The sequence below is a fragment of the Cucumis melo genome, chromosome 6, assembly GCF_025177605.1.
Source record: "Cucumis melo cultivar AY chromosome 6, USDA_Cmelo_AY_1.0, whole genome shotgun sequence".
Lineage (NCBI taxonomy): Eukaryota > Viridiplantae > Streptophyta > Magnoliopsida > Cucurbitales > Cucurbitaceae > Cucumis > Cucumis melo.
The window spans coordinates 25474832-25488423 of NC_066862.1; the positions used below are offsets into that span (position 1 = coordinate 25474832).

Below are 13592 nucleotides of genomic sequence, written 5' to 3' on the forward strand. Positions count from 1 at the left end.
TAAAGTAGCACACGCTCAAATAAGAAAGCAACTAAGACCAACATTGTGTTTGGTGAATCCAGGACAAGCAGAACAGGAAAGGAAACCTGAGCTCGTAATAGAAGCCCATCAAGTAGTGCTGAAAATACAGATAGAAATACATCTTCCACGTGTTTCTTATTCGCTGAATTATTCTCATCAAGGCCAAGAATATAGCTTGCAAGAGAAGACCTGATAAGAGATGTAAGAACTCACATTCTTATAATTTTCACAACACAATAAGAGTACATTAAAGAAAGGTAGAAACAATAAAGGAATAAACATTGTAGTTGATGTAATAACGTTATCTTGAAAAAGCACAGCTAGAGCAGAAAAATCACTATACCAGTTTCATATTGTTTCGAGCATGCATGTCCACGGAGTGTTAGCCTATGACTGCATGCCCAACCCATTCTCGACAATCTTATACTTTTGTTTAAAGGAGACAACTTTTATTGACAAAATTGAAAAAGACTATTGCTCAAAATACAATGAAACAATAGTAAGAGATGTGAAACTTTAAATAGTACAATCTCAAGGGTACCTTGAACCAAAGCAATGATTAACCAGAGAAAATAAAAGCCTCCCAAACAAACAGATAACTTGAAAAAAAATAGGGAAAACTACCTTTTTAGTCCCCAAGTTTTGAAGAATAAGTTCTTTTGGTCTCTAAGTTTTAAAAATGGGTCTTTTTAGTCCTCAAGTGAATTAACCATTTGGTCCTCGAATTTTAAAAATGTATCTTTTTAGTTTCAGAGTTTCAAAAAATAGGTTTATAAGGTCCTAAAAGTATTTCATATTTGATTTTTAAAAATAATTATCATATTTAAAATCAGAAAAAAATTGTTTTATAGAAGGTATGATTTTTAGAAGTTACTCGTCTAATTTAAGATGTCATATAATTATTTAAAATAAAAGTATAAAGTTCTTTGAAAGACCTATTTAAAAACTCCGAAACTAAAAAGGTATATTTTGAAAACTCAAGGACCAAATGGTTTATTCTTATAAACTTGGGGACTAAAAAAATCTACTTTTAAAACTCGGAGACCAAATATACATATTCATCAAAACCTAGGGACTAAAAAAGTAATTTTCCCAAAACAATATCACAAAAAACTTAGAAAGCGCACACCAAAAAGAACTGTTGATCCCTCCAGTTTTTTTTTTTTTTTGTTTTTTCGAAATGGAAAGGAGCCTTCTCATTAATATAATAAAATAAGACTAATGCTAAAAGTACAAAAGATTTCTACAAAAAGCTAGATTCTATAAGGGTCAAAGAATACGGAACCCAAATACACGGACAAACAAAACGAGGCCCAACTGCTTAACTAACTCCAAACAAGGCAGAAAAACAACAAAACCAGGAGCTGAAATAATTCAATACAAACGAAATTTCAGGAAAGGAAACACATGTGTTCCAAAAACCATAACCATGAAAGAAGTAATCTTTGAAAAGCTTGAAGAAGATGCATCTCAAGAGGACGAAAGGAAAGAAATGAGCTATCTTGAAACCAACCAGAGAACATCTGATTCGTAAAATATTTGTTAGAATTAGTGGGCTTAGCCCATTCGGGAGATTTACCCTAAATATTTTTTCCTTTTTATCTCTTTGTATTTTTCTATTTATTCTCCTCTTGTACCTATTGTATGATTATTAGAAAATAAAAAAAACTAAATACATCGTAGTTTTTCTCCCGGTTCTCAGGTTTCTACATAAGTTTGGTTTCGTGTTTATTGCTTTCAATATGGTATCGAAGCCCATTAAGCCCAAACGGGTATTTGGTCCAAGATAGGTGAACTCAAAGAGGCACCATCTTGAGAGGGAATGTTGAGATGTTGTGAGTCCCACTTTCGAAAAGCCAAGGAGATCCACACCCCTTATAAGGTGGATGGGTCACTCCTCTCATTGCCAATTGGTTTTGAGATGGAACCCCATACTATCAAACATAGAATTAGAGCGAAGCAACAAGAAACCCTAGAAAAAAGTTTAGGAAAAACCCAGACCAAAACAGAAGCTGCCGCCGCCGTTGACATCGCCATGGAAAAACTACTCCAAAGGATTCAGACACCGTTGATCTATCCAATGGACCAACCCTCGCCTCCGTCCGCACAACCTTCTGGCAAGAAACAACCTCACGCGCCGCCGCTGTCGGGCGCATGGGCCCACGCGCCGTTGTCCATTAATCTCACCACCCATCCCATTTGCTTCTACACGTCGTCGCCTACCCAACCATCTCACCCTTTTGGTCTTCCGCCGCCGGACAGCAACCTGCAAAACTGTCAAATCTGTACAACAATGCAATTCTATCCGTCGATCCTTTACAGCAACCTTTCTTCTATAGGAACGGAGCTGACCAACTCCATAACAGATTGGGGATTAAAGCGAGAGAGTCATCAGCACTCTCCGTTTATGGACAGCCATATGTTTGTGGTCTCGAGATTAACCAAACCTATAGTAGAGCTCTTTTAGAAGTTGGTACATCCTCGGCAAAGTCTAAATCGATCGATCTACCAATGTATTTCAAGAACCCAGTAATTTCGCTTCCTAATGTGCCTTCAAATTATATAACTAATTCTGCTGCCTTTAGTGCTCGATCCTTGACCCATTATAATGAAAAGAATAATGGAAAACAAATTCTCGTTTGTGAGTACTGCAAGAAACAATGGCATACCAAGGATCACTGTTGGGAACTCCACAGTCGGCTCCCAAGAGATAACAAGCGTTCCTCAACAAGCAATAGAACTCAGGGTGCAGCGATGTTAAGGAGACTGCCAGCACCTCTCAACCAACTGGCCTTACTACTAGCCAAACCAACTCCCTACTCTAAGCGCCATTGCTAAGTCTGGTATGTTGGAAGACTTCAAGGACATCCATGAATACAAAATTTGGTTCAAACCAAGTTCAACACCATTAAGAAGCAGCCGAACAAAAATATGAAAGGAAGGTATGCGGAGATAGTAGAATCAAAAGAGATATCCAAGATCTCTTTCGCCAATACCACAAAATAGAGTTCAAGCAAATATTTGGTGATTAAGAATTCAGTAGTCTTTAAAGCAGATTGTGATAATCTTTGGGTTGTTTCAAAGCATTTTGAATTCAATAGTAGGGTAAAAATTAATGAAGCATTAGAACTCTTTCGATTCAAAAGTTATCATCAATCCATCGTTTGCAGACAATGCTCTGATTGAATTGGAACGTGGTCCTTTGAAGGAGTTCATTGAAAATCCTGGCAAATGGCAATATTTTGGTGCCTTTCATTTAGAGTTTGAAAAGTGGAACAATCTCGTCCATGGAAGACCGTTATATTTGAAAGGCTAAGGAGGTTGAAGTGATTGGAGCTCATTTTGATTATTGGTGTAATAAAACTTTTGAAGTGATTGGAGCTCATTTTGGAGGTTTAGAAAATATTGCGGTTGAAACTATCAACTTCATTAATGTCTCAGAAGCCAAGATTCAAGTGATGGAGAATTTGTGTGGTTTCATTCCGGCAACCATTGAGATCTTTATGAAAGAAGAGGAAACATTTTTTTGAATTTTGTGGATCTTTCTGTTTTCAATCCACCCCGCAAAGTACAAGGTGATTTATTTACTCATGATTTCTCCGATCCGTTAGATATTGTCAGATTAAACCAAGTGATTTGAGAATAAGAAATGTGGGTCTTTTATCATAATAGGGATGGAGATTCATGTCAGAACAGAAGGCCTTCTGGCGTAAAGTAGTTGAAAATATTCACGGTATCCACCCCTTCCTTTGGCACACTAGCGGGAAGGAGAATTCGTGTTTGAGAAGCTCATGGATTAGTATTTCAAGAGAATGGCGAAAGATTGAAGCATTAGCCACTTTTAGAATTGGTAATGGCAGCAGAGTGTATTTTTGGACTGATCCATGGCTGGATAATATTCCCCTAAACAACAAGTCCCCTAGATTATCTCATATTGCCCTCTTGCCTAAAGGGTCAATTTCCAAACACTAGGATAGCCAAACTAGTTCGTGGGCGGTTTACTTAAGAAGATTAATGAAAGAGGAGGGATTGTTGACTTTCAACCACTGATGATTTCTTTTTTTGTGAAAAGGACACGAGTCTCACTATTATTAATATCAAAAAATAGGGAGAGAAAGCTCAAAGTACATTAGGGTTATACAAAGAGCAATAAGGGGATCAACAAGCGCACTTGAGCATCTCAATTAGGTTGACACCACCTTAGCGCCCTCTCACATCCAAAAAGCGAAAATAAAACCCTTATACTAGGTTTCTATTCTCAATACAAGATCAAGTCAAAAAGCCACAAATACAAGGCAAACCAAAATGATAAAATAATGTCCAAAACAAAATCATAAATCATAGGCAGTAGGTCGAAAACAACCACTGATGATTTCTTTAAATGGGAAAATGGTAAACTCTATCCCGGGTAAGAAAGTTTGGTCCCTAGAACCAAGTGGCATCTTCACTATTAGATCCTTGGTTACTCATCTATCACTTGCTTATTCCATTGATGTTCCTTTATACAGGGGATTCGAAAAACTAAGAGCCTTAAAAGAGTCAACATATCCGTGTGGATTATGCTTCAAAGGAATTTAAATTGTGCCTCTACATTGCAAAAATAGATGCCCTCTCATTGCCTATCTCCTCATATGTACCATCTATGTTGTACAAATCAATAAGACCTTCATCACCTTATTTTTTAGTGTCCTTATGCAGTGAATGTTGGTGTAGGCTGTTGCAAATTTTTAATTTAAGATGGGTTTTTAATGACAGCTTTAGTGGTAATGTGCTGCAAATTCTCTATGGACCAGATTTAAATAAAACCTCATTAATTTTATGGTGCAATGCAGTCAAGGCCTTATTAGTAGAAATATAGTTTGAAAGATATCAACGTGTTTTCCACAATATGGTCGATTTGAGTATGCTCGTTTAAATGCTTCATCATGGTGCTCCATGGTCAAAAGATTCTAGGATTACTCCATAAAGGACTTTCACCTTAACTGGCAAGCTTTTATTGTTTAGACTTTTTCAATCCAGCTAAGGTGATTTAGGTAAGGGCCCTGTTTTTGCCTGGTTTAGATTTGTCTTCTAGTCTTTTGTTAATGATAGGCTGCTGATGTAAAGGTCTTATGTTTTGGACCATTTTTACTAACTCAATGTCATTTCATTTCTCTATTTTTCATTATGTTGAGGACGCTAAGGGGGTGTCAACACTAGTTGAGATGTCCGAGTGCATTTACTGATCCCTAGTTCCTTAGTTGCTCATTGTATAACCCTCTTGTACTTTGAGCTCTGCCACATTGTTTATAATAAATGAGATTTGTTTCCTTTTCAAAAATTATTATTAATCAAGAGGCTTGTCTCTGTTTAAAAAGAAAAATAAAGGGAAAATAAAGGAGTGGTTCTCCCAACCCAAGTGCCATTACAAATGGTCGTGGAAACATCATTGCCAATAACAAGTTTAGACATGAACAAACTTTCCTCTTTGGGCCTATTTAAATAAGTTAGGTTAGTTATTTAGGTGTGGCCAAGCCCTTACCCTTTGGGTCTATTTAAAGGGGGTAAAATTCTCATTCATACTAAAAATTTCCAACTCGTAGAATCTTCATTACTCTCTAAGATTTGATCATCTCCACTGCTTCTTAGACACTATATTACATCAACATTTCTTGTGTCAAAAAAAAATTCAGAATTTTAGCAAGAACATGATAATACCAAAATTGTAATGTTGAGTCAGCAATCTCCCAATCTTCACTTGGAAAAGCCACACAACTGCATCAAATTAAAAAAAGGAAAACCAAAATGTGTCAGAGGAAAATCTAATATAAGACACAAGGATTTTCAGTATAACATTTTTGCGTGTACGATCGAATAATTAGCAATGGGAAATTGCCTCAAAAACAGAGGTGTCACGCTCTTTCCTAGCCATACTTACTACTGTACTTAATCACACATACATATACATTTGATCAGAGCAAGTACATTCTTGTATTATGAAATTTATAAAAGAAAAAAGGAAGAAAAAACACCTATCAAAAGGCTGCCGATTGGATAAAAGATTAGAAAAGCTGAGAGTGAGAGAAGGGAAACAATTTGCAATAAGAACTTGCAAGGAACATAACATTATCAAAAAGCTCTTTAAGGATTGTTCTTCGCCCCACAAAAAAGAAGGCAATTTCTCTAAATTTAAACTGACCAAAAGAAGGCCCTGTTGATGTGCAACCGAAGGAACTATTTTCTACTTATTAAATGGGTGGTAGGATTGTTCTGGTTTGGTTTGGCTGTTTGTTGAGGTGTGGTTAGCTCTTACTGTACTTTTGTTTGATGGATTATGAAGTTTATGTGGAGGAAATGATGAGGACGCTATGGAGTGTCAACCTAGTTAAGATGTTTGGGTACGCCTGTTGATCCTCAGTTTCTTTTTTCTTTGGTGCTCTCTTTTTCTTTTTTCAAAGGAGATGAGCTTCATTATTAAATTAAAACTCAAAGTACAAGAGAATTATACAATGGAAAAAAATAAAGAAGCTAAAAGGAGGATCAGGAGGTGCATCCAGACATCTCAACTAGGTTGGCACCCTTAGCGCCATCATCACATCCAATAGTACATCCAAAAACATAGAAACTCCTACTAAACCAGAACAACAACCAAGAAAGGCAAACAACAACAAAAATGGAAGGTAAAGAACAACTAGTGATAAACAATTCCAAAACAAGAAAAAAAATAATGTCCTAAAGAGAACAAAAAGGTAGACATAGTAAGTCTTCTGCTAAAAATTCAACAAGTTACCATATCTTGAACTTCTGATAAAACGTAAAGAGATCAGCACACATTAAATGGGTTGAGAGATAAAAGCGGCCCAGTTAAGCATAAATCATGAATGGAAGCATCGTCAACGAACCATGCTTCTCAAACAATTATAGACTGGATCTAGACATTGTTCGTTCTAAGGTTTTTGCTGCAAACTGTATTTTTATCAATCAAAGGAAACTATTTTGGGCCTATGTTCTTGAGAGTGCAAATTTTCTCTTCTCCCATTGAAGACATGACGGTCACAATCAGATTCTTCCCCTCTGCAAATCCATCCTTGATCTGGGACAGCAGATTCTCATCGATTGGAAGCCTCAGGTCATCCTTGGTGCTACCACTGTATGTCAGCAGGCTAATAAATCCATCCTCAGAAATATCAATGAACTGGTAGTCAGTACGACTGACATGTGGAACATCACAATTGTGCAAATAGGGGACGATATCTTCGAGCTTTTTAGCAGTGAAAATGAAAATGCCAACAAAGTGACATTTAGCATGTCCGTGCTTTCCGGTTTTTGAGGTTGAAACCTCAACAACCTTGCAAGGTCTACCCTTGATGACAATGTATCCATTCTTCCAGATGGTTCCAGCATGCTGGGGATAAGTCTTGGAAGCTTCGGCGTCAGCCTTAGACTCGAAGTGGTGCTCCTCGTCTAACATGGCTTTGTTGGGAAAAAAGTTCAAAGAGAGGGTGATGACAGAAAAGTAGACTGGCTCAGAGACGTGCGACAGCATAAATCTTGAACGGAATACTCATTAAATTGCTAATGAGGTCGTTGAAGTGTATTGTGTTAAAAAGAAAAAAGGAAGGATTTTGAAACTAGATCTAGAAAAAATCTTTGATAGAGTGGATTGGGGTCTTCTAGAAAAGGCAATGTACTGCAAAAAAATTCGACACCAAATGGTCATTCTAGATGTTGGGCTGTTTGAAAAATCACCATTTTTCCATATTCATCAACGGGAAGCCAAAGGGCCGGATTGTGGCTTCTAGAGGAGTCCGACAAGGAAACCCCCTATCTCCTTTTTTATTTCTTCTTGTCAGCGAGGCTCTAGGAGCTATAATCAATAAGTTGTACAAAAGTGGGGATTATGAAGGTTTTCTGGTGGGAAAAGAGAAGATCCACATTCCCATTCTTCAATATGTCGATGATACACCTCTGTTTTGAAAGCATGAAGAGGAAATGCTCACTAAGCTAAAGGAGGCTATAAGATAGTTTGAATAGATTTCAGGGCAGAAAATTAATTGGGATAAATCAGCTCTAAGTGGAGTTAATGTGGAAGATGATATGTTTCAAATGGCCGAGAAATTAGGGTGCTAGGCAGAAAAACTTCCATTCTTGTACTTATGACTTACCTTGGAGGGTTATCCAAGGCAAGAAAACATTTTGGCAACCAGTGATTGACCGTATCCATAAAAAGTTGGATAGACGGAAAAGGTTTAATATTTCAAGAGGAGGAAGGCAAATAGTATGTAAATCTGTTTTAGCTAACCTTCCCACTTAATATTTCTCTTTTTGCTATCCCAAACAATGTGGCTTCTTCCTTAGAAAAACTAATGAGAAACTTCTTTTGGGAAGGGCGTTTAGGAAGTAAATCAATCATTTGGTGAAATGAAACAAAGTTACACATTCTCAGCTAGATGGGGGTCTCGGCTTAGGAGGCATTAAAATTCAAACCACAGCATTTCTTGCTTAATGGGGCTGAAGATTCTCAGTGGAAGGTAAAATTCACTATGGAGACAAGTCATAAAAGTATTTGCAGTAAAGAACCCTTTGATTCGCACACGGTGGGCAAATCTGGTAATAGTTTGAAGAGTCCCTGGGTTAGCATTTCAAGAGCTTGGAGGAAGGTGGAAGCCTTGGCATGTTCAACTTGGTAATGGCAGAAGAATTGCTTTTTGGACAGACTAATGGATCGGTGACATCCTCCTTAGTCTTCAATTCCCAAAAGCTTTTTAGAATATCATTACTGCCTAGTGATCTATTGATGTTCATTAGAACAATTCCACAATGTCTTGGTCAATTGTTTTTTGAAAGACTCTTAAAAGACGACGAAATCTCATATTTCCAATCTTTGCTTTATCTACTCTCTTCTAAAAGGGTGCTAAATTCGGATGATAGAAGACATTGGTCACTCGACCCATCGAGCAGTTTTTCATTTAAGTCTCATTCGACCCATATCTCTCCATCATCCCCATTGGACAAAGGAATATCCAAAGCTCCGTGGAAATGCAGCTTCCAGAACTTTGGTTTGAATGTGATCAACAAATTTTTCATGACAAGGCAAGGGGATGGCCTGAAAGATTGGACATTGCAAAAAGAAATCCAGTAGCTTGGTGCACTTTGAACAAGGAATTTATTGATTACTCCATTCAACATTTGTGCTTAAATTGGTCAGCTTTCATCTCACAACCTAAATAGAACATGCTCTATACTCTGCCATATCTCAGAAGGACAAGATTCTCAAGCTTGTTGAAGTTTTTCGCTGAAGACTTCCTATTTTTACTTGCTTTTATTCTCTTTTGGTGTTTTATTTTTGGTCTCATTTCGAAACTATTTAGTCCTTGTTGTTCTTTAGTTTTTGCCTCGTTTTTGCTTTATTTGGTTTTTTACTTTGTTTTAGTAGGAGTTTCTATGTATTATTTGATGTACTATTAGATATGATGATGGCGATAAGGGGGTGGTTAACCTAGTTGAGATGTCCAAGTGCGCCTTCTGATCCTCTTTTTGGCTTCTTTATTTTCGTCATTGTATAATCCTCTTGTACTTTGCATTCTATTTAATAAAGAAGCTTGTTTCCTTTTTAAAAAATAAAAGATAATGAATAGACAATACACAAGAAAATACAATGATGAGAAAAGGTCAAAGCCCTAAGGATCAGCAACTGCACCCAAACATCATAACTAGGTTGACACCTCCTTAGCACTCTAATCATATCCCGACTAAGACCAAAAGTTATAACCAACAGCAATGACGAGAATAGATCTAACCCATACAAATAACCCAAAAACTACAAAGCCAAGAGTTAAAACCACTGACTAGAAATTCAAAAAGAAAATAGCATTAAAATACAATAGTTGACTACGAACTAAAAATAAAAGCCTGCCAATTAAGACTTCTGTCTTGTACGGAGAATTGTTTGAAGTCTTTTGATAGTGAGCACCAAATAGAAGCATTGATCCTAACGTTTTGTAGTTTACAGATACATGAACTCTAGCATGGAAGGTAGCCTGTTCTGGGAGATAGCAAACAAAATAAAGGAAGAGACTGCGTTGGTGTGGCAGAAGGAGGATGTATACATGGATTCTGTCCTCAGGTTGGAACCGAACTACCAGCCAGCATGGGCAGATGTTGACTACATTTACAGCCCAATCAATTATTGTCAACATTGGCTCATGTTGGTGATTGACATCAACGAAGGTCGAATATGATTGTACGACTTGTATCCTCCCTACATCCCATTACATGATCTTAGTAAGTTCCTGATGCATGTGTGCCACACACTCCTGTCAATAGTCGAGTTTTGCAAATATGTTGGTCAAAAGAAAGGCCATCATTGTGATATAACTGAGGTCGACTGCGTGTATACTCATCAAGCAGAAATTGGACATCATCGTCATCGCAACACATGTAGTTCAATACCATTCAAATAAGTCTCTCCTCAATAGGTTGGTCAAAGAAAGGCTATCATAATTCATTTCATTTAAATTTTTTCACGTTTAAACATATTTGGAAAACCATAGACAAAAACCCAACAAATGATTACCTCAAGAGAGCATCAGCTAGAGCAAGGGCTTCAGCACTGGCCTCTACAATTAAGGATGGTGCCTGACATAGATTGAAGATAATAGTCATAATTAGTATGGGACAAGTACACAAAAACAATTCGGGAAAATAAATGTGTTTCGCTTATATTTTCAAGCACTGTTACCTCTTTTCAACACGATATGAACTTTTCATCTCAATGAAAATAAATAAAAAAAAAGCTCAAATGATACAAATTCCAACAAGGAGTAGAAGAAAAAAGAATTAAAGGATCCAAACCCAAATAAAGAGGGAAAGGTAATAAAACTAAAAGAAAAATAAACATTCTAAGAGTGGGTTACAGAGACTAACCCAAATAATACAAAGATCATTTTATGCCATATTACTAACTTACGCAATTTTTTTTTTCTTTTTTTGAATGGAAACAAGACCTTTCATTGATTTTTCTTTTTTTTTTTTTTGAAACGGAGACAAGCTTCTTTACTAATATAAAACTCATAGTAGAAGAGAATTATACGATGAGATTAATAGAGAAGCCTAAAAATAAAATTAGAAATAGAAGATCAGGAGGCGCACCCAGACATCTCAACTAGGTTAACACTCCACAGAGAACACATAGGTACCGTGTAAATCAGAAGACGGACAGACATAGGAAAACGAAAGCAAGACAAAACAGCAAGAAAAGAAAGACCACATGGGAAATAACACATAAACAAAAAGGCCCCCAACTAACAAAGAAAATTATAAGGGAGATACAACCCCAAAGGTCCCCAAATACTAAGATTTATATCCATAACAAAGCTGGACAGGAATTCTTCTAACAGCAGCAGCGAAAGATGTAAAACTGCAGAGGCTTGAGTCTTTTGAAGATAGCATGAAATTAGTCCCCATTAAAGTGGTTGATGGATGAAAGCTGGCCCGTTTAATAACTTGAATTGAATAATCCTTGAATTCTACATTCAAAGAGCACCAGGCTGCTGCGTTCCTCTTTGACATGTCCAAAGTATCAAACTAACCCCTTCCTTTGTCGAATGCGCTGATTGCGCTCAAACCATATTTCTGCCAACAGAGCTTTTGCTATGTTTATCCAAATTAGCCCTGGTTCATTGGGCAGCAAAGGGCCCCACAACAACCGAAAAACATTGGAACTTAAGGATCCGTCGAATGCCAAATCCACTTTAAGGATAGAGAAAATACTATTCCAGCAATTAAAGGAGTAGGGGAAAAATATAAATAGATGTAATAAATCCTCACTGTCCTTTAGGCATAGAGGGCACATCAAAGGTAAAAAGCACTTGTTGGGGAATTTCCTTTGCATGATCAGGGAGCAGTTTAGTAGACCAAACGCCATAATCCGAAACAAAATGTTGACTCTCCTTGGGCAGCTTGTCTTCCAAGGGCTTTATAGATAGCTTTGTCCATCAGAGAAGATGGGGAAAGATGGGTCGAAAGAGATTTGACTGAGAAATTGCCCCATGAAACTAATGACCATGCTCCACCACCGTAATTTGCTCTTGTCCCACATCGTGAGAATACCCCCTGATGCACCTAATGAATCCACGAACTCCCATCTAATGTCTTTGGAGCTCCATATTGACTTAATAAAAACTGCATCAATGGTTTCCATTTTCAATTCTAGAATCATAACCATGGTGCTTTATGAATTCTTTGAGGGCTATGAACTTTGTAGGATCTTTCAGAGCTCTTGTATTCAAAGAGATTATCTTCATGGGAAAGGACTCCTTAAAGGACAGCAACAAAATGGCTTACTCAGACCAGCACAATACCGCAATCATTTATAATGGACACCAATTCCTTTGGAACTTCTGATAGTTTAACAGGAGAGGACTAGGGAGTTGTGCCAATGCCAGCATCATCCATTTCATAAAGAGTAATCAAATCCACTGCTTCTATTTCAGCATTTGTTTCGCCCTTGTAAGTGTACTTCAAACCCGCAGATTCTTCACTGCTAACACTGCAGGGAGAGACAATTTCTGTGTTTGACTTTTTTTGAAATGAGTCGACTGATTGGCATGGAGACCCTTGTAATAAAGTGATTTTAGTGTTAGGATCTATGAAACTCGAGTAGTTGAAGAGTTTAGGAGCAGAGGGAACTGTAACGGACTTGATTCACTACGAATCAGTTTGAATTTTGGAGCTACATACTTCCAGGGGATCCAGGTTATCCTCTGACAAAGAGAGCTTGCTAATTGAGATCTTATGTGGGGCCTCTTTCGACGCTTTGAGGGAGCAAGCATCAAGTCATTCAGACTTTAGCAATGTAGTCCAGGCATTATCAAAAGAAGTTTGGTTTCTAATGAAGCGCTTGAGAGGGATTTTCGACGAACTGGCTTTTTCTTTCCTTTACTTGGTCTGAGTTCAATTGGGGTAGTATCCTTTGTTGAAGATTGGGCAGCACCAGCTAAATGGGCTTCTTTGATAGATAGGCCATTTGAAGTCTGTTGTGAAGAGGTTAGTTTGACAGCAGTATTTCCAACGTCAATGAGTTGGTCTGACGGCTAAATGGTACTTCGGCTTGGCTGAACGTCTCTTTTCTTCTCTCCAGTGCTGATGAGTGTTCATGATTGATTTGCAGAAGTTCAAACAGATTTCATGCCTAGGGTAACACTGCAAAGGTGGATTTTGGGACGTTCATAACCAGGAGGAAGTGAAAAGATCTACCGCTTCACCGTGTAGACTTGTCCTGATTCGCAAGAGGTCTATTGAATTTTCAAAGTCTTCAACTACTAGTGCCTTTCATTATTTTGCTTAGCAGGTTCAATTGTTCAATATCATCAAAGTTCAAAAAAGTGTTTCCTCTCTTAAGGTCTTTGATTTCTATCGTTGAGGGCATAAAACCACAAAGATTCTTCTTGACTTTGATTCTAGCTTCAGTATAGTTTATAAGATTGAGTGTCTCTGAGGCTATGCGCTCGAGTCCCCAAAAATGGTCTCCAATAACCTCAGAAATTCTCCTGTACCAATAGTCCAAAGGAAGATTTTTGACTTTCGACCAT

General features: G+C 37.5%; 2 protein-coding genes across 5 annotated transcripts in view; both read right to left on the minus strand.

Annotated features, from left to right (window-relative positions):
- The window catches only part of LOC103491690 (uncharacterized), a 68422-nt gene that overhangs the window by 40138 nt on the left and 14692 nt on the right, over positions 1-13592 (minus strand). For all 4 annotated transcript variants that reach the window (XM_008451737.3, XM_017045351.2, XM_017045350.2 and 1 more), the window contains 3 exons: positions 10577-10638; positions 5719-5775; positions 87-210 (listed from right to left, as the gene is read on the minus strand). In XM_008451737.3, coding sequence (XP_008449959.1) covers positions 87-210; positions 5719-5775; positions 10577-10638 — 243 coding nt within the window. The remainder of the gene's footprint in view (positions 1-86; positions 211-5718; positions 5776-10576; positions 10639-13592) is intronic.
- LOC103491689 (eukaryotic translation initiation factor 5A-like) lies at positions 6812-10102 on the minus strand. Its single transcript, XM_051086933.1, has one exon. The coding sequence runs from the start codon at positions 7544-7546 to the stop codon at positions 6992-6994; it is 555 nt and encodes a 184-aa protein (XP_050942890.1). The 5' UTR covers positions 7547-10102; the 3' UTR covers positions 6812-6991.

Coding starts and splice junctions, on each gene's coding strand:
- LOC103491689 (XM_051086933.1), bottom strand. CDS start 7,546: ATGCTGTCGCACGTCTCTGAGCCAGTCTACTTTTCTGTCATCACCCTC.